The following is a 27434-nucleotide window of genomic DNA, read 5'->3' on the forward strand; positions in this document are numbered from 1 at the left end:
AGTATTACCCAAAAGATCCAAAGAATTGCTCAGTTTATGATTTTATAGTAAGTAACACAACTTTCTTTTTAATTTTGCAGCAATATTTCAATGAGCTTCACGATACCGTGGTAAGCTTCAAGAAGTAATCAAAGCACAGTCCAACCCAGCACAAAAAAGACAGAGAATAGCCCGGTGCACCAAAAATTCTGTACAAAGCTCCCCCATTCTTCTGGAGGAATTGGTAGAGAAGGATGTGGTTGGTCATTGGAAAGCACCAAATACAAAGCATGAGATTCCCCTGTGAAATACTCCCCTGCAAAATTTGATGTGTCCTTCTGGGAAAACATTGCAAAATTCCAAATTTTCCTCGGTCGTGCATTTTTATCCCTGTTTTCATTAATTTTAGTCTCACTCATTCGACAGTTATGCATTTTTTGTAATTATTTATTTCCCCTAATCTCTTCATTTTGCCATTCTTTTTTTTTAATAGATCTATATTGAAAATTGTGTAGCTTTTAATATGGAATGATCAATTATGGGTGGTGTAAAGTATTTTTCTCCTATTAGAATTTTTCTTTCCTTTTTTTTTAATTTGTACAAACAATTTGTTTAGTTACTTGTATAAATTTCTAGCATGACAATTCTTTTGTAGAAAATGTTTATATGTCCATTTTTTCCTACTTTTCCTGATCGAGAAAGCATCTGTATAAATGTATTATTTGTCCAAATGTTATGCGAGAGATTTTGTAAATAATAAAATGTAAATCGAGTAAATTCTACTGAATACTTGTAAGATATTATGGATAACTTTTTTGTTTAGCCATTCTTTGCCAACAATTACCTGGGTTTCAAGAGGCGAAAGAGGAGCACTGATTCCGTGGGAGATGAGTATCGCTTGTATACTGTCTACGGACCAGCGACTCCAGTCAATAGAACGAGAAACAAGACTGGAAGGAGGAAGAAAGTTCCAACATCAACTGAACCACCCAGGGAGGCTCTGGAGGTTGCAGATCTAGCCAATGATGACTTCTTCTTCAGGAATATGAAGCGTCCTCCGAAGAAAGATAAGAGTATTCGTGATCAAGTAGAGATTTTCAGGGAGGGTAGCAGTGATTTTGATGTAGAAAGCGCTAAGGATACTGAAGAACACGATGATCATGATGATAAGGAGAAAAACAGTGGTAGTAAAATCGACGAGAATTCCAAGGAATCCATTGGGGATTTCTTCAAGAATGCAGATAAAAGCTTCCTGGAGGAGTTTGATGAGCAATTTCACAGAAACAGTCGACTGATCAACAGTGATCACGACAGTAGTGGGAAATCAACTCCTGAGGAGGATGCAAAGAAGTGGGTGGATGAGATGAGAAGTCGCGATATCATCTCAGAATTCCGAGATCGCATCCATCAGCGACAAATTAGGCAAAAATTTCCTAAATACCAATCATCAAATTTCACTCATTTGTAAGAGATTGATCCTCCTCATAAATAAATTGCTGTAATTTTCCAACTCAGAGGATTTTTATTTATTTTGCTTTTATGCTGCACAAAAAAAAACGTCAGAGAAAATCCTCTTTTAATGATTTATCGTTCAAAAGAGAGAGAGAGATCTTTTAGCATTGCACACAATTCGTTATTTATTATATAAAATTTGACAATCATGCTGATCATACAATCTCACAGAAAAAAACTCTAATAAAAAATATATATAAATACCAACGCAATGTTGATTTGTCGGTATAAAATAGGAACTTTTCGTGTCTCTGAGTGGACACTTTCATAAAAATTTCTTATGCATATCGTGAGAGTGACAAAAAAAACGAGACCCATGACTAATCCATCATTGAGATGATCGTGACCTGAATAAATAATATCTTAGGGAATGTTGCGACATGCGAGATGGCACAGTATGAAGCAGTCCGTTGTTCCTAATTCTTCCTGGATTTCAGTCCAATTTGGTGAGGAAGGGCGCAATTGAACCAATGTCCTCGCAGTCCGGTATTATCTTCCCCTTGAACTTTACACACGCATCCGCACACATTTGCCCCTCGAAGTACGAACCGAACATCTTCTTGCATTGAGCACAATTTCTTATGCAAACGCCAATGAAGTCATAGCTTCCCATCACATCTGAAATTCGAGAAATATATATATATATATATATATATATATATATATATATATATATATATATATATATATATATAAAGATGAATTTATGCTCTTTTTTTCACTTCCTCACGCGGGCTCTTCAGTCATGTTAGATCACGCGATTTATTGGATATTTTTGAGGCGTGCATAATTTTACGAGGAAGGTAAGAATCAGGGATTTCTTCACTCTCACTCTAATGACGCTCAATGATTCTTTTTATGAAATCACTAGCAATTCAATGCTGTTTCGGGTCTAAATTTAGACAATACGGAAATAGTTTACCGTGGAGACGCCTGGTGAAAGCTCCATCATTTTGGAATATTTGGCAAATTTACAGTAATTTTGCATGTCATTATTTAAAATTTATTTAAAACTTTATTGTAAATATTAATGTAAGCAAAATTAATTTTTATATTTTCTTTTTTGTAAAACGCATTTTAAATTGTAATTTTAACTTCAAACTAATATTTTATGGATATCTAAAACAAGTACTGTTAGGATCTAAATATCCCAGATGGTGTTATGAATAATTTTATATCTTCATGATAAATATATTATTTGATCAAAATATGAAAAAAAGAAAACACTTGAAATATTACTTCAATTATTGTTGATTACGAATTAAAATAATATTTTTTTTTACTTTAAGAAAATGATACACCTCTCCATTAATAGTTTTTTTTCTTCTTCGATTTTTTTTTGATTTGCCAACTATGAGGGAAGTAGTCCTTAATGAAGTAAAATAAGAGTTTTCATAATAAATAAATACTAATCATAAAGTTAACATTTAAGGAAACTTCAATATTCACACAAAATAGAATTAAATGTAAAAATTCATTGACTTAATTTTTAAAATTCTAAATATAAATGATTATTCTTTTAATTATTCAAAAAATATATTTTTTAAAACTAATTTTCAATAATTCAATAACTTTATTAACAGCGGTAAGGCTTCAGAAGAGGATAATCTTTTATCGCTATATTTTTTATAATTAAAATACCCATCCAATTATCTTAGTAAATTTCGGTCAGCACATAATTTTTAAAACGGTATAAATGATGAATCTTTATAAAACTTCAAGTAATCAAAGTAATTAAGTTGTAAACTACAGCACGACTCCAATAGTGTCCATTTCACTCCTAAATATTTTAAATAGCATTGAAAAAATATATGTAAAATTATATCGCAAATATTAAATTTTTAAACTACTTTTGTTAGTAGGAGCCATAGACAAATATTAACCATCTAGTAACTAAAACGATAATAATTAACTTAGAAAACTACAGAAATATAAAAATCAATCACAGTGACACCGTTGAAAACGTACTGTTATAATATTAAAAGATGAATAAATCAAATCTAAAAATACTAATAAAATAAATTTGAGCATCAAATTCTTAATTTTAAGAGATTTCTAACCAAATTTAGAATAATTGCTGACTTGCATTTTATGTTTTGAAGAAATTGCTTGCTGTTCCATTTTTTCTAATGGTTTAAAATAATAAAGATTTTATTCTATAACAATTTTAACGAGTCGTCAAAGATGGTCTACATAAATTTTTAAATAAACTCAAAAAACGCAATCCGACAAACTATTTAAGGATCAAATCAATCAATCAATTAATTAATGAGATAAATAGAACCGCAGTTTAAATGTTTTAATATAAGCTGTGATTACGGTTGTAAGACGTGTAAATAATGCTTAATACTAAATTTTGAATACAACCTGTTATAATTTAAATTGTATAATCGCAAGTGGAAAAAGGACTTTTTTCATAAACTTAAAATTCATGGTATCAGTATTTTTTACCAGAAATTCTTATGAAGTTTTAAGTGGAGACGCCTGGTTATTAATTTTCTTATTCAAGTTTAATAAGAGAAATTTGAGTCAAACAGAAAAACAGAAATTAGGAAGTTAGGAAAATAAATCAATTTAGAGAAATTTTATCTAACATCACTGAACTTTCAAAAAACAAAGCCTTAAACAAAAATAATGCAAATAAAAATAAAACTGCAATTACCATACTTCTTACCAATCGTTGGAGTTGCAAATATTTGCTCACTCAGTACGGCTACAAAAACACCCAGCGTAAGAAGAAACAGGAATCTCTTTTCATTCATTTTCCCTTGCGTGTGTCGGTCCTTTTTCTTTGAGGAGCTACAAGATAATCCAATAAGAAATAGGTTTAACAGGAATATTTCACCCAAATCACTCACTGAAAACCACTAAGCAAAAAATAGAGCTTCTGCGTGTTTTGGGTCACTTTTTTTAACGTGTTTTTGGAAAAGAACGCTTTTCTAATTGGGATTTTGTGATGTTCACAGGTGGAAATCTCAATCAAAACTGCGAGACTTCCATTGCTTCATTCACAATTTGGCATCAATATTTATGTCTTTCGCACAAGTTGATTCTCAGCGCTTTTGTATCAATCGAAAGCATGAGAATAAACTCCCATGCATAGTGGCTTTATGCTTCCCCACCCCAACCCCCACTGCTGCTCTGAAAGATTCAGGTAAGTGTTGAAGAAATCAAGGGGCTATAATCTCATTGAAAACTTCGTGCCTTGTATAGAGGTTTTATAAATTTATTTTATTTATGGAATTTTGGTGAAGATATTGATCATATTTTATAAACATTCTTAGTCACATATTGAATAAAATTTTCTCATAACACAAAAAAAACTGAACATTATTTATAAGAAAGATCCCCGTAATCAAGAAAATATGTCGCTAATTATGCTAATAAATTCACCAAGCAACTGCCCCTTGGCAAAAGCTCACACGACTAGACTCGGCAGACACTGTTTTATGTCTTGGAAGTGTGCAGAGCCGAGAGAGCACAATATTTTACAGTAAACTTTCCGGTGATCGTCTCAATCATCCCAAGGACTACAACGTTGTGGTCGACGCCGTTAAAAGAGAGCGCAAATGTGCAAAAAAAAAAGTATTAAATATTCACTTTGCGAATTTAATCAGTTTGCGGAAGTTGCGTGTGTCCACGAGATGATCCGGATGCCAAACAGAACAAGCTTCTGGAAGGAGGAAGCCTGTGTCTTCCAAGTGTGATGTCAACATCGTCAACACCCACTCCCACGTTCTTGTAACGGGGATTTTTGCTCAGTGCATCAACATTATCCGGAAGTTGGATGGCATGCCTGATCAACACTCAAAACTCTGGCGAGTCATTGCCATGATCAAGGTGATATTTTGGCGTATATGAGAGCTTTCTGCGACTTACGCAGAGAGAGGTGAATAATTAATAAATTTGAAGACATTTTTTTTGGCAATTTGTTCCAATTTTCAGTTAAATAACGATCACCATTTATTTTGAAAAATGTTAATTCTCAGCGAGCTCAGTTAGCTGGAAATGCATCGTTTTCAGCATCTTTTTGCTAAGGCGATCAGCAAAAATATGTTGACCGGTCAGCAGTTTTTAAACAAACAGTGCTAACCAAATATATAAAAGTGGCACTACCTTGAGAGTCTCGTTTTAACACTGAGAGAAATCCGAAAAAGTCAAAATAACATTCCGGAAATGTTAATTTTACCCTGCAGTATTGATCCGAAAACGGTGTAAATAATACCCTTTTTAGGTGTATTATGGGTTAAAGTTACCCTTCTTTCATGTTCAATTTACCCTTAAAAGGTGTAAAATTAACATAAAAAAATGTAGATATATTTTTACACGCAAAAACTGTTAAAGTTATGACGAAAAAAAGTTAATCGCAGCCTCTTTTTTTCTCAGTGAAGGTAAGCAAAATTTAGCTGAAAGTATATATATTTTCAGCTGAATTAAAATCGGTTAACATTCGGTGCTCGCTAGGTTATATACGACGAACACCCACGAGAATTACCGATGTTTTTGGACATATTTAACCCACGTAAGACCATTGAAAGAACGGTTTTCTCTTCTACTTTTTTATTGCTAAAATTCCAATTCAAAGACAGAACAGTTAGAATCCCTTGATTTTGAGTTTGGATTAGTTGGGAAGGTCTTAGAATTTCTGACAAGTTTGAGACAATTCCAATCGATTATGAACCGGTTACAACCGATAAGTGGTTTTTGTCTAAAAATCAATTATATAGATTCTGCGCTATTTTAAGCAATCTTTTGAATAGGGGAAGATTTCGCTACATTGAAACCGCTATTTTTTCGCATGCTTCTAATGGAAGCTAGAATTTACTAATGAGTTCTACAAAATAATCTTAAGCAAATATTGAGCCAATCAAATGTTGCGAGCACTTAGGAAAAAGTTCTTAATTATAATAATTGTGAAGTTTGTAGAGAGTGAGGAAGACGTCAGCGTCACGGTGAAGGAGAGAAGTAGTCAAGTCAACCTCACCATCAATCGAATCAACACACACGAAAAGTCGAAGAAGAAGTCACGCGAATCATCAAGTCAAAAAAATCAAGTTTTTTCATATCCATCCGAGAAGTAAATTCAATTTAAAGTCATTATTCTTAGTAATGCGTTCTGTGGGAATAACTCTGTGAATTAAGTTTTCAAAATGAATAGGAGAATAAAGGTATTTTGGGGAAAGGAAGAAATTTTGTCATTCGAGCCTCATTCTAACCTCCCTTCTATTCTTTACACAGGTACACTAGATCCGGCATTATACACATTTTCGGGACCGAAAAAAAACGTGCGAAATGGCATTAAGCATCGAGAAAAATTGCATACCCGCAGGGGCTTTCTTTTGAATAAATCAACCGCGTAGAACGAATTTCGCGCGGAGTAAAAGTAGTCAAAACAAAAAGATTCAACTGTTTAATAGAAATGCATTAACAAACAGTACTTTTTGGTCAGAGTTCTTCAATAAATTGTTAGAATATTTAAAAAATTTACCGTAATAAAAGAAATTAAAGTCTTATTCTGAAAAAGAAGCATAGTGTTTTTAAATTTCCCGCGTCGCAAAATAGTATACATTCAGGCGTATTTCTAAAATGATTTCATAAATTGACTCCCAAGGGTAGGCAAACTTGCATAATTGTATGTGCATAATTCCGTCAGGTGCATAATCCCGAATGACTTAATGCCGGGACTGAGTGTATTGCGCCGGGCATAAAAGCCCTCTCGTTTCGGTAGACTATCACTAACCATCTTACATTATCTCATAGGTAGGAAACCCAGAGTCTCCGGGATATTATCCACGCTGTACTTCTAACCCATATTTATCATACACAGCTAATAATTCCCACAATAATTTTATAATACAGTAGACTCTCGCTCAATCGACTCTTTCAATCGGGCGCAAAATTTTGTTGACAATTTTCAGGTTTGATTTTAAAACAATTTTGTTAAAATTCGCTGTAGTTCCTCTTGTTTTATCGTGATTCTTTGTATTTGAGCGTTTTTTGTGGAATTTACAATGATTTTGTTGTCCAAATCTCTCGATAATTTGGATGACATTTTGCCCCATATGTCCGATTGAGAGAGAGTCTACTGTAATACCTCAGAGATATTAATTGTCCTTGTATTCTGTTTTCACGATGAAGTATAGACCAGCTTATGATTACTTAATGTTTATTTATGCTTTTTACACTATTTTTGCATCAATATTATGAGTATGATAATTACTTTAAAATGTTACTGCCTCTGTCCCGAAATAACTCGTACATTCCTTCATAATTTAATTTAATTTAATTATTTTTTAATTTAATAGGGAGTATTAAATTAAAAAGTAAAACGAATTCAGTGTAATATTTTTAGTGTTTATTTAAATGTGGGAAAAGTGAGTAAAATTTGACATTTTACACAAAATTCTCGTTTTGTGTAAAAATAGTGTGACATTTACACGACTTCTTCTCGCACGCTTTTTAAAATAAACGATTACAAACATTTTATAAATTACAAACACAATCGTATAATCAAAAATTGGTCGTTTGTGTATTTCTTAGAAATTTTAGATAAATACACTAAATTTATAACTAATCATATAATAATAATTATTTTGGGATATTTTCCTTTTCTGCTCAATTTGAAAGAAAAACATGAAAGACATTAAGACGAAAAATATTTAAATACACGCTCAAGAAATCTCATTTATCTGCCCCTCGGACTCTCTATCCGCAAATCTAATTTTTCGTCCGGAAGATGATTGTGTCTTATGTCGCGTTCAGAAGTTTTCGCAGGTGAATGAATCGTGATCGAGGGTCAGGTGTGAAATGTAAACACGACATATCTTTCTCAGTTCTCACTCTCTTCAAAAAGGCATTCCAAAGATATATCAAATAAATTTTTGGCGTACTTGAAATAGTTTCCGGACACTGCTGACTTGAATTTTATTACAACTTTTGCACCTCGCCTTTTGCGCACTTTGTCAGCAACTCTGTGAATCAACTGAGCTTTCAGTGTGGCGCTTGAAGTATTTTATACAGTGATTGTGGCTGGAGAATTGTGGAAAACCAATCACAAATGCTTTTATAGAATTAATTCAATTTATCTCAATTTCCTTCTAATGGCAATCCATGATGGATTTATGCATCTCTGTTGGATATGCGTCCAGTAAGGGCGTCTTAAGTGAGGTGTAGAAAGATAATTAAGTGATTTTAGCAAGATAATTAGATAAAACTCACAAAATTTATTGGATTGATCATTTGCTGATGTGCTTCAAAAATCCGTTACATTCATTTCTTAATTTTTAAATTCAGAGTGAGCTTTTTATCAGAGCTTTCAATGGTGTAGATTTAGTATACTGTCCGATAGGTGTCAATCCGAACCCAAGACAATCTATATTTTTGCTCGTTGTCTTAAATAAGTAATTGCAGTACTATAATCAATATTTGCTAAATTAAAATATCTAACTAAATTTATTGGGTTTATTTTTATTAGTAAATGCTTTATAAATAATAAAATATGTTCAATTTTTTTCAACCAAATGTCGATAGAAATATTTTGAAGGATTTGAAATATTGTGCAGTTTTATGTAGAAATTAAATTTTGTTGAGCATTTCACGAAGTTTCTTACTTTAACCTTTATTATCACCCAGTTTAACTGTTTGTAGAGTGACGTGGTATAATCCGGGAGTATAATGCTGAAGCTACTTGGGACTGTAAAAAATTACCATTGGGGCAAAAAAGGCCCTGATTCCTTGGTCTATCAACTGGCAGTGCTGAACTCTCTCCCAGACCAGAAACTAGACGAAAAATGTGCATACGCAGAACTCTGGATGGGAAATCATGTTGTGGATCCATCCCTTGTCAAGGACACCCGTCAGACATTAGGAGAATATCTCTCCAGTCAGCCTAAGGAAGTCATCGGAGACACTAAGGATTTACAATTCTTGCTCAAAGTGTTGAGTATTGAAACAGCTCTGAGTATTCAAGTTCATCCTAACAAGAAGGAGGCTGAAGAGCTCCACAATTTCTTTCCAGAAGTATACAAGGATGACAATCATAAGCCTGAAATGGCAATAGCATTGTCTCCATTCCTGGCACTCTGTGGATTCCGTCCCATTGAAGAGATTTTTGGATTTGTAAAGCGATTTTCATCTCTTTCTGACCTCCTTGGTCATGAAAATATCTACAAACTTGAAGGAGATATTGGTAAAACTGGCCAGTCTGAAGGCCTTAAAGCCTGCTTCGAGACATTAATGGAATCCTCAGCAGCAGATATTAATAAATGCCTGGAAGAAGCTAAAAAGCAGTTAGAAGCATCCTTGAATTCAGATGATGTCCTACTGAAAACATTCCATACGCTTCTAAGGGACTTTCCCGGAGATGTGGGAGTGCTCTGTGTCTTTTTCTTTCACATTGTTGAACTCAAACCTGGAGAAGCGATGTTCATCTCAGCAAATGAGCCTCACGCCTATATTTCTGGAGATTGCATTGAATGTATGGCATGTTCAGACAATACAATTCGTGCAGGACTCACTCCGAAGCCTAAGGACATTCCAACTCTCATCCGGATGCTAAATTATCAACCACAGTCACTCGATTCTAAAATTTTCCCGCCGAAGAAACTCAATGGAAATGAATATGTGGATTATTTTGCACCTCCTGTACCAGATTTTGCAGTGATTAGATATAGAATTCCAGCTGGTGTGTCCTCGCACACAGTGAAGCTCAAGAATCAAGCTTCTGTGCTCCTGATTCTCTCAGGAGTGGCCAAATTGCAACTTCCCGGAGATGTAGGAGTACCTGTGACCCGAGGATCTGTGGTTTTTGTACCAGGCAATTCGGGGGGAACATTAACAATTGTAATGGAAGATAAAAATGTACCTTTTGAGGCTTATCAAGCTATATACAATGTTTTTTAATCTGAAAATAAATACTTTTGAATATTATGCCTGATTTCCTCGTTCTATGTGAAATTATTAGTCGTATCGAGTCGAGATATTTGTATTACAAGGTAATCATTTTTTTGCTGGCATATCCCGTGTTGGAAGAATCTGCTAAGTCCATGGTAGACCGCCCAGGAGCGCCTTCCCATGGTGTAGGTAGATGCTTCTTCTGATCATATTATACAGAATTGATAGATAAAAAAATATAAATCATTTTTTTTTTTTGCGAATCAACTCGACACAGAGGCCTTTTCCACAAAACTAAATTGATTGCATGAAGGAAGTTCATGTTATATGCGACATTTCGAGAATTTATGTCCTTTTATCAGGTATTAAATTGGAAGGTTAAATCACGTACAGGAGGGAAAAGGTTTACTAGTAGGTACTTGGACTGATAAATTGAAATAAGAAACATTCAAAGGACTCTGACACAGAAAAGCAAGCTTTGAATAATGTTTTTATTTTTAGTGGAGTGAGCGACTTCGCCGTGAGCATACCACGAAGGCGAAAAACATCGCAGATGTCAGTGACGCACTACCCTGAAAAAATTACCCAAAAAATTTTGACAGATTTTACCCATTTGAGCCATTTGACCCCTTAGCAAAAGTACACTGAGAGAAAAAATAACAAAATATGGTTTAAAAAATCTTATAAAACCAAGAATAATTAATGAATAAATGAAAATAATGACCTCCACGATGGATATTGATGGTGACGAATGACTCTTCGCCGCCAATCGCTCCCCAAGAACTTCTCATCCCCATCTCCAAGCACCATAATTTTTTTAACTCTTTCGCGTCATTAGGGTCATATATGACCCGGGGAAAAAACAATTTTTTTTGACTATTTACATTAATTAAAATCTATCGGTTTGTGCATGACATCGTAATAGAAGGATGTAAGATTCTTGGCTAATTTTCTCAAGACTCCAGATATTCAGGAAAAGAAAATATTTGAGATCAAAAATCACGAATTTCGAACTTTGTGAAATGACTTTTCTTCTTCAAAATTTTTTATATTAATTTATTTTTTTCAGCAAAAAGTTCTTTAGAAACATAAAATAGAATATCCAAAGATTGTATATTGCATATTTTGACATAATAAACTACTCTCAATTTTCCGGAAAAGCGTGTAGAATTTTCCGGGTCATATATGACCCTATTGTCCCCAAGGGTAACAGTGTTTTCGTCCCAAACCTATAGCGAAATGTAGTTGGGACATTGTTTTTCTTTGTGAAATGCAGGTGGGACATCTTGCTCCTGGACATTTCATCTTATATCCGATGAATTATAACATATTTTGCAATATTTTAGAGTATTCTGCAAGTGTTTCATATTGTGCAATTGTATTGTGTGTGAATAAATATGTGGATAAGTTTATTTTTGCCAAATACCACTCAAAATATTGTGACAGTGACTGTTCAAGGCATTACCAGGAAGATTCCTTGAACACTAAGAGTACAGTGTTCATCAAGAAAATTCAGTTTGCCATGGTTTTGGCCAAATTAGTAACTTCAAGCAAAAAAACTCTTAAAAAGCCCGTAATATAGATTTTTAAAATGGTATGTACACTTCCCTTGAGGACAACAGGGTCATATATGACCCGGGGTTTTTCCGAGTTTTCACGCAATGGAAATTTTTTTTGCACTCTGAACTATTATATTTGATCATAAAGCATTAGGAAAAACTCAATTTTACATGAATTCATCTGCTGAATAAAAGTGGGACGCGAAAGAGTTAAGAATGTTAGGTAAAAAAGTGCTTCCTGGCCAAAACACTTAAAACCTTATGGCTCAGCACCTATGCGGGATTAAAGTAGGATAATAGGGAAGACTTTTGGTACCCATGGGGCTACCCAGCTAGCAGGTGCTTTATGCCTCAGCCCCACCTCAAAGTTTAGAATAATTAATTTTATATGTTAATGTTGTGTATTATTACTTCTAAGGCAGAACACTTAAAACCTTATGGCTCAGCACCTATGCAAGATTAAAGTAGGATAATAGAGGAGACTTTTGGTACCCATGGGGATACCCAGCTAGCAGGTGCTTTATGCCTCAGCCCCACCTCAAAGTTTAGAATAATTAATTTTATATGTTAATGTTGGGTATTATTGCTTATAGGGCAGAACACTTAAAACCTTATGGCTCAGCACCTATGCAGGATTAAAGTAGGATAATAGAGGAGACTTTTGGTACCCATGGGGATACCCAGCTAGCATAAGTGCTGAGCCATAAGGTTTTAAGTGTTCTGCTCTATAAGCAATAATACCCAACATTAACATATAAAATTAATTATTCTAAACTTTGAGGTGGGGCTGAGGCATAAAGCACCTGCTAGCTGGGTATCCCCATGGGTACCAAAAGTCTCTCCTATTATCCTACTTTAATCCTGCATAGGTGCTGAGCCATAATGTTTTAAGTGTTCTGTACTACAAGGACTTTTACCCAAAATTGTCATGGTAATGAGAGCTCTTGGAGACTGGAATGGGAAAACATGCCTGTTGAGGATTTTCATGTTCCTTAGAAGACTTTTACGTTGTCCTACTTTGATCCTGAATATGTGGAGAGTCGTAAAATTCAAGAGATTTTGGTCAGGATGCACTTCTGGTATGTCACATTATAATTTTTTCTCAGTGTTTTGACGGTCATTTTAAAATTGCTCAGTTGCGCTCAGTTGAGTAAAAATTTTTGAGTTGGGTAATTTCTTCAGTGTAGTTGCGAGCGACGTCAGGCGGTTCAATTTTCTTACGTGTGTTTTTCCGGGGGATTAGTGTCTTCTGTATTTCTAGAATTAAGTAGTAGGGATTCTTCACAGTCACAGCTACCATGAACAGTATATTTCATGTCCTCATCTACACTGTCCTCCTCTACCTGCATAAGGCTGTTATTGCAGTGGAGCTCACCTTCGAGCTTCCAGACAATGCCAGAGAATGCTTCTACCAAGAGATCGAGAAGAATAAATCCGCCACCCTAGAGTTCCAGGTATTACTCTTGTACCAATAAATCAAGCTCCCGGATTGTGCACCACGTCAAAAAGCCCAGAAAGACCAACAAAGCTACCCAAAAATCTCACAGACATTTTTTCTCTCATTTTAGGTGGTCACCGGAGGGCAGTATGATGTTGACGTGACACTGGAGTCCCCAAGGAAGGAGATCATCTACAAACAAATCAAGACCCAATTCGATTCTCATCAATTCACAGCCTCAGTAAGTTTCCTAATCCTAATATAAAATCTCAGAGCAAGGGTTAATTGAGAAACTCAGAGCAAGAGTGGTCTCCTTTGTATGCATTTCCCTATTAAAACGATCCACTTCTGCTCTGAGCGTCTCAATTATTTCAGATTGTAATGTACCATTGAATTTTTTATGTGGATTTTATGACCAGTCATGATCTCGGAAATTATTTATTCGAAAATTATTTGTGCTACATTCATTTACTCCACAATCAATTACATTACTGTAGGGTTTCTAACATTGATAAGATTTTATAATTCTTCTTGTTGAAGTTTGAGCTTTTTTATTACTTTTTTTGTCGTTTAAATAATCAAATTAACCCAAATCTGTCTGGCCTGTCTTTGAATACGTCAGATTTTGAACATTTTACCATATTTCTTTTATTTCCTCAAGCAAAAGTTTTACTTTATTAATCAAAGTTAGTAGAAAATAATTAAAAGTATTATAGTTTACAGAATTTTAACTTGAGATAGCTTTAAATGTGTAGGGAAACAGTTTGTGGATGCATGTCGTGCTATGTGAATGTTATTTATTTTCTTAGAATTTTATCTTTTTTTGTAGAAATGGTTCTTGGTTAGAATAAGCCGATGGGCTAGACTTACAAAATTAAGTAAAGGGGGAACAAAAAAAACGAATTTTTTGGGGAATAAGTGAAAATTTGAAATACTCAAAGGCAGGCTGCTTCGCCTTAAGCTGACTTCAGACTAGAGGTTTAGCCTAGTTCCAGAGAGTCTCAGAATCCTAAATATCGAGAAATTTTATTGCTTTTTGAAAACCTAATAGGTTATTTATCTTTAATAATCCATCCCTAAAATGAATTTTTCCAAAAAATCTTGATTGATAAGAAATTAGAGCAGTTAAGCCATATGGCTAAGTCTTAGGTCTGAAGCCTGTATTATAGGGTTTCAGATAGAAGGCTTAGCTATATGGACTTATCTGATATAATTTCTTTAGTCAAGATATTTTAGAAAAAATTGACATAAGATTGGATTTATTAAAGGTAAATTAATTCATTTGATTCAGAAATAAACCAAAAAATGTTTGCTATTTAGGATTTTGACACCTTCGGAAATTGGGCTAAACATCTAGTCTTCTGAAGCCCTTTTGGCATTCAAAATTCACTTCAAAAATATAGCCTGGAAGCAGATTCGAATTAGATTAAATTGAAATTTATATACTAAATAAAAATTACAAATAGTTCGGGATGTCCTTAACGTTAGCCTTATAAAAAAAACACAATTTAATTCACTAGATTGTCCTATGCTAGTTTTTACAATTATCCAACGAACACCAAATGCTTTGCGAATCCGATTTTGGATCAAAACAAACAGGACGTACCCGTACTAAACGAAAAGCATCGATTTACAACCTTTACAATCAAAATTGGATGGAACATTTGTTTTTTCCACTGAACAACAACACAGGCAAAAAAATTCTTTTGGCCTCTAACAACAGAAGACTTTCGAATCTTGGCAGATATATTGACAAATTTCGATCGCTAGAATAAAAAACGAACAACTCGCAGTAGGAAAATTTTACAGGGGAGCGATTTGAAGCTGAGATTTCACATGCAGAGCATAGGATTTTTGATATTTAAAATCTCTTCTATAACTTTGAAAATAATTAATTGTCTTTCAAGTATAATATTCACAGGGAAGATAGAAGGTATAAAGAAGTATCCAAAAAGCGAATAAAAGGACTTTTGCAAAAATCGAGTTGTTCGACTTATATTCTGAGTCGTCGATTTGACAATTATCTGATAGGACCTAGTCATATTATTTCAGTATGTACGATCCAGCGCCTTCAAGATTTTAGTTTGTCCTTTATTTTTGCTCATTAAACATTCTCCCTGCGATATTTTAGAATAGTTAATGCAAAATTTTTTAAAATGGATTATAATTTATTATTTATAGATAAAATTAAATTATTAAAAGCTATTCACCTTAAATTGATTAAAATAAATACCCTAGCGTTAAATTTATTAAGTGGGGTTTTACTTATTTTTGGCCTGAAAGACAAAATTCTATTAGAACCCAAAGAATGCTGAGACTAAAAACAAAATGTCGATTTTTTAATAATAATAATATATTTTTCCTATTTATATATAAATAAGTGTATAAAAAAGTCGATTTTTTATAGTAGTATGGAAGAACATTATGTTCTACTTATGAATTTTCTTCGAGAGAATTTTTTGATTTTCTTTATGGAGTATGGGGTGAAATTATACTCATTTCCACCACTGCACTGTAGAACCCCGATCATTTTTTTGGTTTAGTGAAAAAAGTTGAAGTTAACTTGAATTTAGTAATTTTCAAAAATGTTCAGTTTTACTATCATCTATTACGAACATTGATTGCTTTCTTATTTCGATTTAGCATTTTTACTTAAAAAATTACTGAATACTTAGCTGAATACTGAATACACACATGTAGCAAAAATTAGCTTTAAAAACTAGCATTTATCTATTGGTTTTTGCTAAATAAAGGTCCTCACCGTTCATCTATTAAATTTCAAATCTTTGAGAATAAGAAACGAATAACACAGTAGGCAAATTTTACAGGAGAGCGATTTCAAGCTTTGATTTTACATGCAGAGTATAGGATATTTGAGATTCAAAATCTTTATAACTTTGAAAATAATTAACTTTCAAGTATAATATTCACAGGGAAGGTAGAGAACATAAAGAAATATCCAAAAAGCGAATAAAACGATTTTTGTAAAAAATTAAGTTGTTCCATTTATATTCTGACAAGTCGAGTTACTAGACCTTACGGGTGATGTTTCTGAAAAACTCGTAAATATTAAGTTTCATTTTTTGTTTATTTAACGGGTCGTATTGGTTGGGTCACTTACCAATATTATTCCATGTAATTATATTTCAAATCATGCGACAAAATTTTACCGCATTAAAATAATCCATTTTTTGTACTACTAATGGAGATATGCATTAGCAGCTTCAGCTGCAAATTTCCATGTTTGCGGAAAACTATATGTCAATATTTTGTACGATTTCCTGAGAAAACATCAAAGCGGGTAATATTTTGGTTTGATCTTAAATATTTTAGAAGCATACATGAGTAAAATCAATTAAGAAACTCCTAGTTGGTATAATAATAGAAAAAATGTGTTCTAAAGAAAATCCCGAAACTTTTTTGATCCTGTGTTTTAATGTGAAAGTCTATAAGATTTATGCCCGTTTTTCGTTCGCCAAAGCATTATGCTAATGAAGCGGAAAAATTCAATTCAATTTTCAAAATGAAAACCATATTGAAAATTAATCGAATTTTTTTAGAAATCATATACCGTTCTCATGAATCGAAACTTGCCTCAATCGTTTAAGAAATAAGCTGTATTGAACCTTTTAACTCTATTAACTCTGAGAAGAGGTTCAAAAACACTGTGTGCACGTGTATATGGAGAGGTGCGACTATACGATTTTTTCGCATATTTTTAAAGGAAGCTGGATATTACAATAATTGTATTTAGTTCCATAACTCATAATTCCATAACGTAATGGAATTTAACATAAGTTAAATTCCATTACGTTAAAGCCCAGTTTCCTTTAGGAAATATTCGAAAAAAAATTTATATCAATATAACCACACAGCTCAACGTAACCTCACCTCCCCGTACATGGACGATCTAAACGGATAACCTCTAAAAAATTATGAAAGGAAAATATCACATAGGGGGAGAGATGTGACTCCATTAGAAACGTTATATTTGCGTATTATTAAAGGGAGCTGGGCTTTAACGTAATGTAATTTAGATATACGAAACAATTGTGTATCAAAATTAAATTATGGTTAGTTTCACCTTTATTAAAATATATGCGAGAAATTGGCGCTTTTAATATTACCGAAACTCAATGTATCCATCTCCATTTAATGCTTTTATTGAAAAAATAAAAATAATAATAATAATAATGTATTTCTGAGGGTGGTTAGTGATGTACGGGCAATAAATGTCATGATAATCAAACATCAAACAATGGTCGATTTATGGGAGAGTTTCTTGAAGACCTCATGGTGCTATCTCTAACTGTTTGGCCGGTACGGACAAATGTGAAAAAGCTTGACGCTCATTACGTCATTGTTTTGAAAAAACTTCAGATTCGCGATGTTATAAGACCAAATCGCTCCTTGGAAATTACAAGGGGCCAACTCAATCTGAGCCATTTTTCAGGAGACAGCATGAAAGATTCAACTTCGTATAAATAATTATTTCAATTCAGTATGTTAATAAAAAGAATTTAATTATTTTCTATTTGTATGAGCATTATTATAAACATCGAAACATACATATTTTTACCTTCCAAAATATATATTTTTAAGGATTAGCTCTTTGTCATTCTAAATGACACAGTCATATACAGTAGACTCTCGCAAATTCGACTCTTTTAAGATCGGGCTACTTTTTAATTCGGGCAGCAGTTACATTTGAAAAAGTTTGTTGTCATTTTTCAAGTTTGATTATGATTATTAAATGAATCAAATAGGGTGGAATCACCAGTTCTCGCCAGTGCCCCACTTCTCGCCACTTACATTGAAATCGCTATTTTTCGCAATTTATGAAATAAATGAGTCGCAATTTTTTTGTATTGTTTCTGCTTCTACGCATAGAATCGAAAAATAATAATTATTCGTTTTGGATTCACGATTTTGATCACTTTTTAGAGCAATATTTTAAGCAAGTGCATCGAATCCAACATCTCTTACCAAATGTACTAAGTGTCGTCAAATTTTCATCAGGCCAAAAATACCTATTTGGGTAAATAATTTGTCTATTGAATATTTAATTGCACTTGTGGAATACATAAAATTTGTATTTAGTCAATTAATATTTCATTTTATATTATTTTTGTATAAAAATGAGGCATGGCGAGAAGTGGTAATATTCTGGAATTGATTTTACCACCTGTCGCCATATCTTTTCAATAGGCGACGCTAACTTCACTTCGTACATTCTCAGTTGTCAAATCTGCATTGTTTACTTTCTGCAAAAGCCCCATAATTTGATTTCTCAAATAAAAGTGAAGAAAAATCATTTAAAGAGAGTAATAATAAAGTGATCACAAGGAAAGAGAAATGGTGAATGTATTCTTTTCATAGCATTGCCTAAAATAACCGAGTGTGGTTCTTTTCAAGTGGGTGGCGAGAAGTGGTTACAAATTTTACAAAACTGACGAAAAGTGGTAAAAAGTGGCGACGAAATGGTTATTTTTGCATTATTAATAAAAATCAGTTTTTTAAGTAGTCCAGCGTTATGTTCTAGGATTATTGTTTTCACGTATCTAGAGCCAATACATCTAAGTAACTTTGTGTCAAATTTGACTTATCTTGTAACAAGGATTCAAAAGTTATGATTAAATGAATTTAATTTTTTCCTAAACATGGCGATAGCCGGTTATTCCACCCTATGCTCAAATTTGGCATGGTTTGTCTTAGTTTTGATGTGATTTTGCATTATTGAGGGATTTTCATGCAATTTACGTTATATATGAGTGTGTAAACTCAATATCTATATGCACATGAATAAAAAATCGTTGCATTTCAAAAAGTTTGTCGCCCGAATTTCTGTCTAATTCGGCTGACATTTCGGTCCCATATGCCCGAATTTGAGAGAGTCTACTGTAATTCAATTGTATATGTACAATGTACACCACATTATCATAATGTCTTTACCTTGCTGCATATTTCTCAATTAAATATTCTCCTTTCGATTTTTGTAGGAAACCGGAATTTACGTGGCGTGTTTCAGCAATGAATTCTCCACCTTCTCCCACAAGCTGGTCTACATGGACTTCCAAGTGGGCGATGGGGAGCCAGCTTTGCCAGGAATTAGCGAACACGCCACCGTCCTTACGCAATTCCAAACATCCGCTGAGGAAGTCCATAAGAGTCTCAATCAGATCCTCGACTACCAGACCCACCATCGCCTACGAGAGGCTCAGAGTAAGATTCCTTTGACGCAGTCTTTCCTGCATGAGTAAAATTGTGACTGAATTTTCGTGTTTCAGGCCGAAAGCGCGCTGAAGAGCTCAATGAGCGCGTCTTCTGGTGGTCCTTCTTCGAGCTCTTTGCTATTCTTGTCATCACAGTTACGCAGGTGATTGTCCTCAGGAATTTCTTCACAGAACGAAAACCCAGTCAAATGGGCGCGAAGTTTGTGGGATAGATGTGAGACTAAAAACCTATGGGAATCATTAGGGTGTAATTCATGGATGCTGAATGTGCTTAAAACAAATTAAGAGCAAAGACAGAAGAAGTAAATGTTGTGCAACAGTTTTCTTTGCAAAGAAAGATACATCAAAAATGACACAGAGTATTTTATTTTGAAAACCCCTTGAATCCTCAATTCTTTCGCATTGGATGAATGGGATGGACCATGCGGCTGAGATCTGGTGGGTTCTTCTCGAACTCAGCAATTTCCTTCATTCCACCCTCTCCAATTGCCCACAAATCGGGATATTCCTTCTTGAAATTAGCATACCAAGCCTTCACTAGTGTATATTCATCCAGGCTGAAGTTGATAGCTTCCAAGCACAAAGTAGCTGTTACGAGAGGGAAGTCAGCAATCGTCAGATAATCTGCAGCTGCATATTTTGTTCCAGAGCGTTTCATATAAGTTTCAAAGGCCTCCAAGGACATATTCAGCTTCTTCAGTCCAATTGGAGTGCGTTGGTAGTCGAAGAAAATGGGAGCCATCTGCCAAAAAAAATCCCACATGAGATTGAAAATTCTGAAGAACTTATTGACAATCTTCTTATTGCATCAGAATAATTGTGGTTCTTAAGGAAAACCTGTCTAATGAATTATTTGTGCCTTTCCAGTAGCTGCATAAATTTGCAGAAATCATTTCACACGTTCTTATTAAGAATAATCACGTAATACGATGCAAAGCATAAAGACTATTGCCATTGAAATCATAAGCATAAACAATTTATAATTTTAAATGAAATAAATTTGAATCAAGGGGGAGATATTTGGGTGAAAATGTGTGCACCACTTCCAGGCACTTCCACAATTTGTATGGAAGATACCTTCACACTTCCGAAAATACGCAACACTGTCGAAAATGTTGCAAAACTTCCAACACTTCCTGCACTTCTCACCCAAGGAACATTTATCGCCATAAATGAGTAGAGATGTCTGACATCTTTACGAAAACGATGGCGAAAAATTTACAAATTTCTTCTATATAACCGCATAAAAGAGGTCCATATTTGAGTGAATGGGGAATTTTTACATCCGAAATATAACAAATATTTATTTTAAGATATAATCACGGCATTATGACGCATTATTATATATCACGGTAAAATGTATCGATTATGAGTGAATAACTCGCTTGCTCCTCGCGAGAGCGCTTCTTCTTCCTTTCTTTAACTACGGAGCAGAACTCTTCTTTTCGGCGGATAGTGACACCTTCCGTCGTCTAACAGTTTCTTTCAATAATTGTGTCAGGTATATCTGTGGCTTAAATCGCCGGGACCATATCACTCCCCATAGAAATGTATTTATTGGCTGTGACCTTACTTCACACTTAAATTTAAGAGCTGTGCTCTTTCTATTTAATTTGTTAATATTTGGGTGTCCTCAGTACCTATCGAGTCTTCTGGTTAGGAGGGGCTCGGCCAGGGTTCGGGGACTCATAGTGCCTAAGGTCAGGAGTGACTGTCTTTACCGGTCATTATTTGTAAAGGGCGTAGTTATTTTTAACTCCGTTCCAAGTGATCTGCGTAGGTCTGCAGATGGCATCCGACGCTTTTTTCAGGCTGAATCTTTAGAGAACACTTATTGGATTTTTTTTTTCTTATTTAATTTTCATTTACCTTTCTTATACTATTGTAAATCGTTCTTTTATTTTTATTTTTCCTTTTTTTTGCTGCTGTTTTTTAACTTGTTTTTCTTTTTTCTTTATCAAAATTGTAAGAGGGATGAACCCTATTTTTGTGATTGAATAAATATTACTATTACTATTAATAAAATATAATCACACTGTAATACCACTATCGAATGAAGAACTGTCATTTCTTTTCCATTTTTCTTTAAGACTTTCTCAAATATTTTTCTCGAATGAATAATTATTTATCTTCACCAATTCAGTCAGATTTAAAGAGCCTCGTGCACTTTTATCGTGTATGAAAGTTTAATGCAACGACCGTTTTCCGTGATAGGACACAAATTTAGTGAATAAAATTGCATTCCCGACTTAAAATTCCCAGGGGAAAGTTGTAAAATTATTATTATTATTTATTTATTCAAATTTCATTAGGTGCATTTTTTCATATAGCACCGTATAATTTTACATAGTTTTATATTAGTGGTTAATGTATATTACAATTGGAGGATAAGTTCAATGAAAAGAAGAAAAAGAAATACTTGTAAAATGAAAAGAAAGAGTAAGAAAAAATAGATTACAGAAACGTTTAAATTTCTTCCAAAAGTTCTAATTCTTTAATGAATTTTATTATTAAATCTATATCTGACTTTGAATAACTCAGCAAGCTTAATATGTTTTTATTTCCAAAAATTTGTTTCCTTATTTTACTTAGTTTTTTACATTCGAGTAAGATGTGTTCTATATGGTAAGATATCTTTTACAGGATGGACAGAGGGGTATGGGAGATTTAGTTAATTTGAAGGACTGGGTTAATCGACAGTGTCCAATTCTTAATCTTGAAATTATGGTGCATTCTTTTCTGGTAAGTGATTTAGGGATAATAGGACGTTTTGGTACGTAAATTGTTTTTTTTATGAACCCAGTTACCTCATAATTGAACCATTTTAGTTTTAAGTCGTCGTAAAAGTTTTTGCACAATGAAATTGCAGATTTGACGGGGACACAAGTATCAGTGATGGAAGGTAAAAAGGAAGCTGCTTTGGATTCTCTGTCTGCTCTCTCATTCCCTGGAATGCCCTTGTGACCCGGAATCCAAAGTAGTGTGGTCTGATCTCCTAATTCAATCAGTAGGTTTCTGATTCTTCGAATGATGGGGGAATTGATAGCTAAGTTGTCCACAGCAGTAATGACACTCAGGGAATCGGATGCAGTAATATAGTGTTGGGTGGCACCGTCGGGACTTTGGATTGCTTCTAGCGCCTTTTCAATACCCCTGGCTTCCAAATCATAAACTGATAAACTACTATGGCATTTGGCACTATATAAGTTCATGATCAAAGACGACTGCGAATCCTCTACTTTCCCCACTGGCGGAGCCATCAGTGTAAAGGACTGTAGAAGAAGGTGATATATTATTGCAGATTCTATTAAAATATACGGAAATTTCATCAGGCAACATGTCCTTGTAGGAAGTGGTAGTTAGTGAAGTATTAATGGAGTTTTATTTAAAGAGCCATGGAGGGAGACCTTGTATTTTATTTTCCTCAAATTGAAGTCCATCCATAATTGAGTAAGCCAAACTGCCACCACTTGAGAAGAAGCTTTTGCGACTTTTTCTTTCTTCATATGCAATTATATCGGTATGCCCTGTAATCCCGTAGGATGAGGCCATCCGGATTGCAGTCTTAGCACATATGAAGTCAAATCGCTGCCGGAGTGGAGGAACTCCTGCTTCTGAAAGAATACTATTTGTAGGGGAAGTTACAAACGCGCCTAAACTAAACCTGTATCCTGTATTGTAAATACTGTTGAGAGTATTTAAATAAGTTTGAGATCCAGCTGTTGCATATACTTCGCACCCATAGAACATCTTAGATAGAACAGTGGCTTCGTGAACTTTCACAAGTGAGCTTCTATCGGATCCCCAGGTTAGTCCTGAGAGACACTTTAACACATTTAGTCTTTTATTACACGAGACTTTTAAGTTCTGAATATGTGTTTTAAAGGATAGCTTAGGGTCAAGAAAGATGCCTAAGAATTTGTATGAATCTGTGTGTTTGAGGCAGGAACCGTTGAGAGTAAATGTTTGATGTGGACACCTATGTTTTCGACAAAAGTGCATTGCCATCGTTTTGGAGGGTGAAAACCGAGGTGAAAACTTAAATCCGTTGTCAGACGGCCATCTACCCATTTCGTTTAGACGCTTTTGAAGTTCTATATATTGTTCAACACTATCAGGAGTGGAATTATAGATGACGATATCGTCCGCGTATATAAGAATTTTAGTAGGGTCATCTTCTGGAAATACAGTGAGCGAAATTCAAATAGGGACGGACTTATAAGTGTGTGGTGTGGGTGGTCTGTAAGTCGGATCGACCTAATATTTTTTTGTATAATATAGGCCTATCCAACAAGACTTTTTATGGTAGTGACCCACGCGCAATTGCGTTCGTGCGTGAACGCCAGCCAAATATCAAATTTTTAGGTGATTTTTGAGCGAAATTCAAATAGGGACGATCCCGATTTTTTAAATAAAAGTGAAACAAATCAGATCAATGAGAATTATTTTAATATTGTGGACTTGATCTCTTATTCTTTATGCCAGAAATAAGGTCTTTTAGCTACACTTAAGACCAATTCATGACCAAATCAGAGAAGATGAAGGCAAATTTTAACAAATTCGACGGGATGTCGAACTTTCCGTCCGCCATTTTGAGCAAAATTTTTACATGACTTCACGTGAAGCAAGAAAAGAACAACAAAATGTATTCCCATTTCTGTCGGACTATTTTTCCCAAGTAATTGAAGAACTAAGGTAATTAAAAATCCATTCCCGACAGCAATTCGAATATCAATTGCCCAGAAATAAATCATCTAAAATAACTCAATTTGCGTACGATGTATAATACCATGGTAAGGAATGGGTTAAGCGTCTGCCTTTCCAAATTTTATCCGAACATTAAATACTATGCTCCTAGTTTTGTCAGTTTTATATTTAAATAGCATAATAAAATTTTAAAGCGTTTCAACTTTTTCGACTAAAAATTAAAGGTTTATTATCGATTAATATTCTATTGGAACCAGTTCAGATTTGTAAGGGGATTCCAAAACCTTTCCAACGAATCAGAACATTATTAATTCGGTTGAAAAATATGCTCCCTAGAGCCACTTTAACTTTTGACCTTGAAAAAGCTCTTATAAGAAATGATTGAAAACAATATTTTTGTATAATAAACGGTTCCGCCTAGACAAGTTCTAAAAGTTATACAAAAGATTGTGCGACGTTTTCGAGATAATTCTGAAATCATGCAAAGTACCTAGCTATCTTCGGCTTGGTTTTTGGTTTCTAGGTCTGAGGACGATGAGGAGGTAAGGGCCTCGACAGACTTGAGGATTAGCCGAGAGACGACTTAGCGTACACTGAGAAAAAAGAGGGTGCGATTAACATTTTTTCCTCATAAATTTAACACTTTTTAGGTGTAAAAATATATCAACATTTTTTAATGTTAATTTTACACCTTATTAAGGGTCAAATCAACATGGAAAAGGGTACATTTTACCCCTAATACACCTAAAAAGGGTAATATTTCCACCGATTTCGGATCAATACTGCAGGGTAAAATTAACATTTTCGGAATGTTATTTTAACTTTTTCGGATTTCTCTCAGTCAGTGTAATTATATTTGAAATAATGATTAAAATACATTTCTATAATTTTCCACTAAGTCGTCCCTCGGCTTAAGTCGTAAGTGTGCCTAGGCCTTAAATTAACAGAAAATAGCCTGATTTTCAAAGATATCGTCGGGTGCATCGACCGTTGTCGTATCTGCATTTGGTGCAAACAGTGATGCAAACGTCCCGTCGCTTCTTGCATCAACGGAATATATATTCGTTCTACGAGTACGCAAAGATTCAATGATTTTTCAACAATATTCAAATTATAAAAAAAAAATGGAAAGCCTTGTAGCCATGTGAGAATATTTGCTAATTCTTGCAAATAAAAAACATATTTATCTTCCAATTTATCAAAACTTTTTATACTTACCACATACATGGAAATGCTGCTGTAGTAAAATGCCGAGTTGAAATTGAGTCGATGGTTAACGATGGCCCTTGCCTTAGGATCCTTGGGATAGAGTTGAGAATCCGGACGATATTTATCGCAGAGATACTGCAAAATAGCAATGCTTTCGGACAGATAAAACCCATCATCATCCAGAACTGGAATCTCCTTTTGCGGATTAATTTCAGCATATTTCTCCGTTAGATGTTCTCCGGCACAATAATCAACATTCACAAGTTCAAAGGGAATGTCCAGAGCCTTCAGAGCCATCCGGACAGCCAAAGATGGTGGTCCATCTGATACACCGTAGAGCTTCATATCTAGATCGAAAAGTGCGAATTGTACGATTACTGAGTAAGTATAATTCTCCAATAATTCGCTTGACTATCACTTTTGCATAGGCAACAGGTGAGCTTTGTATATGCAATTAATGGATATTGTATGCTTAAGATATATAGTTAAATGTTGCATTCTTGCGATTGTGAAGGCAACATTCTAGGCGTTGTCGCTTTCCGTGACGAAAATTGCGCAACTTTTAGCGGTAATTTTCCCATGGAAAAATCCCTGTTCTACTAAAGATCACTCGTTGCTGGGTCAAGTACTAACCTCAGGACGGTAAATTTGAGGGAAATTACTCGAGAAATGAGAGAGTTTCAATGGAATTTTAATTCTGAGGAGAGGTTAAAAGCACTGACACTTTGCAAGACTCGACCGGAGAGAAGACTGTTGAAGTTGGTTTTAGATGGAGACTCTGGGCGGCTAGAGAACCACAAACTCCTATCTCTGTGTTTGTTACTCTGGTAACAAACACATTGAGAGTTCCCCACATTATTTTCCCGGCTCTGGCATGCGCAACAGTGTCTAATCTCTCGTCCAAGAAGCACTTTCACTCTCAGACAAACCTGGTGTGCTTGTGTGGGAGATCGTGTTTTCAAAGAGGGTGATCCTCAAGCAAGATCGCATCCCAAAGTATTCAAGTCCAAAAGTATATACTCTAAAACGTGAGACATGATGCTTTAACCATTAATCACTTTCATTTTCTTCCGAGAAAGCCACTTTTAGCCATGCAACTCTTAACGATCTTTTCAGCACCGGGAACGTGTTCATCCACGAAAAAGTGAAATTCAGTAAACCACAAGAGAGCTTTTGACTGTTACCTCTCTGTGATCGGAATAAATGGCAGGAATTTGCCGTCAAGATTGGGCCTCAGTAATTTTGTACAATTTACCGGATAATCTATTTACTTTCTCAAATACGACAATCAACCACTTTTCCAATACACAAAACATACAAGAGCAACATATTCAGCTGTAACAGTTTTGTAGCAACAGCTCTAGCAACATTGTTGAGCATGGAACAATGGAGCATGCTCAGCGATATATTCTAGGTATTTTGGCGGGTTTTGGCTATACGGGATAAATAGGGGAAACTGGGGCACCACCAAACACTAATTTTTATTTCTTAACTATACTTGGACTATTTCAGTAGACATTATCTACTGAAGAAATGGTTGAGATAGTCCAAGTAGTTAAGGTTAAGAAATAAAAATTAGTGTTTGGTGCTATCCCGTGTTTGGTGGTGCCCCAGTTTCCCCTATGCAATTTCTTCTCATGAAAATGGAAAAGCGTCTCGGCTTTATAGAATACATTTACTCATTATTCAGATGCTGTACATCAAAGGTTTGTTCTTCAAGATTAATAAGGCGCTTAGCAGTCCAACTCACGAGAAAAAACTATATAGGATAAGTGTGCCAAATTTCGCCATATAGTTGCATGCAAGCGCCAAAGCCTCATGTTTGAAATGTAATATATTTAACAGAAATTGATTTTTTTTTTCATTCCTTCTACTTAAGGAGTGTTGCTTAGAACCTTGTAGACA

At 34.5% G+C, this 27434-nt stretch overlaps 5 protein-coding genes and 1 long non-coding RNA gene across 8 annotated transcripts in view; 3 read left to right on the plus strand and 3 right to left on the minus strand.

Moving 5' to 3' along the window:
- The window catches only part of LOC129799392 (peroxidase), a 49662-nt gene extending 48169 nt beyond the window's left edge, over positions 1–1493 (plus strand). The window contains exons 10-11 of the mRNA XM_055843234.1: positions 81–110; positions 803–1493. Coding sequence (XP_055699209.1) covers positions 81–110; positions 803–1447 — 675 coding nt within the window. The 3' untranslated portion in view covers positions 1448–1493. The remainder of the gene's footprint in view (positions 1–80; positions 111–802) is intronic.
- A 97-nt stretch (positions 1494–1590) lies between these two features.
- On the minus strand, positions 1591–8453 carry LOC129799393 (eclosion hormone). 2 transcript variants are annotated; one of them, XM_055843235.1, is made up of 3 exons: positions 4350–4486; positions 4154–4290; positions 1591–2109 (listed from the first exon to the last, which is right to left on the minus strand). In XM_055843235.1, exons 2-3 carry the CDS (start codon positions 4251–4253, stop codon positions 1925–1927), a joined length of 285 nt encoding a protein of 94 aa, XP_055699210.1. In that variant the 5' UTR covers positions 4254–4290; positions 4350–4486; the 3' UTR covers positions 1591–1924. The 2 variants fall into 2 exon arrangements, 1 of the variants encoding a protein (XP_055699210.1); XR_008751511.1 differs by lacking the exons at positions 1591–2109; positions 4350–4486 and adding an exon at positions 8382–8453 and having other exon boundaries at positions 4245–4290.
- A 438-nt stretch (positions 8454–8891) lies between these two features.
- On the plus strand, positions 8892–10419 carry LOC129799394 (mannose-6-phosphate isomerase). The gene has a single exon (XM_055843236.1). The coding sequence runs from the start codon at positions 9166–9168 to the stop codon at positions 10390–10392; it is 1227 nt and encodes a 408-aa protein (XP_055699211.1). The 5' UTR covers positions 8892–9165; the 3' UTR covers positions 10393–10419.
- Positions 10420–13093: 2674 nt separating this feature from the next.
- LOC129799396 (transmembrane emp24 domain-containing protein 3) lies at positions 13094–19966 on the plus strand. Its single transcript, XM_055843239.1, has 4 exons — positions 13094–13396; positions 13511–13621; positions 19380–19602; positions 19668–19966. Exons 1-4 carry the CDS (start codon positions 13241–13243, stop codon positions 19823–19825), a joined length of 648 nt encoding a protein of 215 aa, XP_055699214.1. The 5' UTR covers positions 13094–13240; the 3' UTR covers positions 19826–19966.
- Positions 19917–26307, minus strand: LOC129799395 (glutathione S-transferase 1-1). Of its 2 annotated transcripts, XM_055843237.1 has the most exons (3): positions 26163–26307; positions 25539–25876; positions 19917–20355 (listed from the first exon to the last, which is right to left on the minus strand). In XM_055843237.1, exons 2-3 carry the CDS (start codon positions 25872–25874, stop codon positions 20002–20004), a joined length of 690 nt encoding a protein of 229 aa, XP_055699212.1. In that variant the 5' UTR covers positions 25875–25876; positions 26163–26307; the 3' UTR covers positions 19917–20001. The 2 variants fall into 2 exon arrangements, with proteins under 2 accessions (XP_055699212.1, XP_055699213.1); XM_055843238.1 differs by lacking the exon at positions 26163–26307 and having other exon boundaries at positions 25539–26155.
- Positions 21894–24837, minus strand: LOC129799398 (uncharacterized). The gene is made up of 2 exons (XR_008751512.1): positions 23021–24837; positions 21894–22885 (listed from the first exon to the last, which is right to left on the minus strand). It is a non-coding gene; the product is annotated as an uncharacterized LOC129799398 (long non-coding RNA).
- Positions 26308–27434: the final 1127 nt, after the last annotated feature.

Source organism: Phlebotomus papatasi, chromosome 1 (assembly GCF_024763615.1).
Source record: "Phlebotomus papatasi isolate M1 chromosome 1, Ppap_2.1, whole genome shotgun sequence".
NCBI classification, from domain to species: Eukaryota; Metazoa; Arthropoda; class Insecta; order Diptera; family Psychodidae; genus Phlebotomus; species Phlebotomus papatasi.

Bases quoted from the DNA above. Each gene is read 5' to 3' on its own strand.
- LOC129799393 (XM_055843235.1), bottom strand. From the start codon at position 4,253: ATGAATGAAAAGAGATTCCTGTTTCTTCTTACGCTGGGTGTTTTTGTA. The intron at 2,110-4,153 runs GTAATTGCAGTT...CTCGAATTTCAG, and splicing joins AACGATTGGTAAGAAGTATG to ATGTGATGGGAAGCTATGAC.
- LOC129799394 (XM_055843236.1), top strand. From the start codon at position 9,166: ATGCTGAAGCTACTTGGGACTGTAAAAAATTACCATTGGGGCAAAAAA.
- LOC129799396 (XM_055843239.1), top strand. From the start codon at position 13,241: ATGAACAGTATATTTCATGTCCTCATCTACACTGTCCTCCTCTACCTG. The intron at 13,397-13,510 runs GTATTACTCTTG...CTCTCATTTTAG, and splicing joins CCGCCACCCTAGAGTTCCAG to GTGGTCACCGGAGGGCAGTA. The intron at 19,603-19,667 runs GTAAGATTCCTT...TTCGTGTTTCAG, and splicing joins TCGCCTACGAGAGGCTCAGA to GCCGAAAGCGCGCTGAAGAG.
- LOC129799395 (XM_055843237.1), bottom strand. From the start codon at position 25,874: ATGAAGCTCTACGGTGTATCAGATGGACCACCATCTTTGGCTGTCCGG. The intron at 20,356-25,538 runs GTAAGTATAAAA...TTTTTTTGGCAG, and splicing joins GCAGCATTTCCATGTATGTG to ATGGCTCCCATTTTCTTCGA.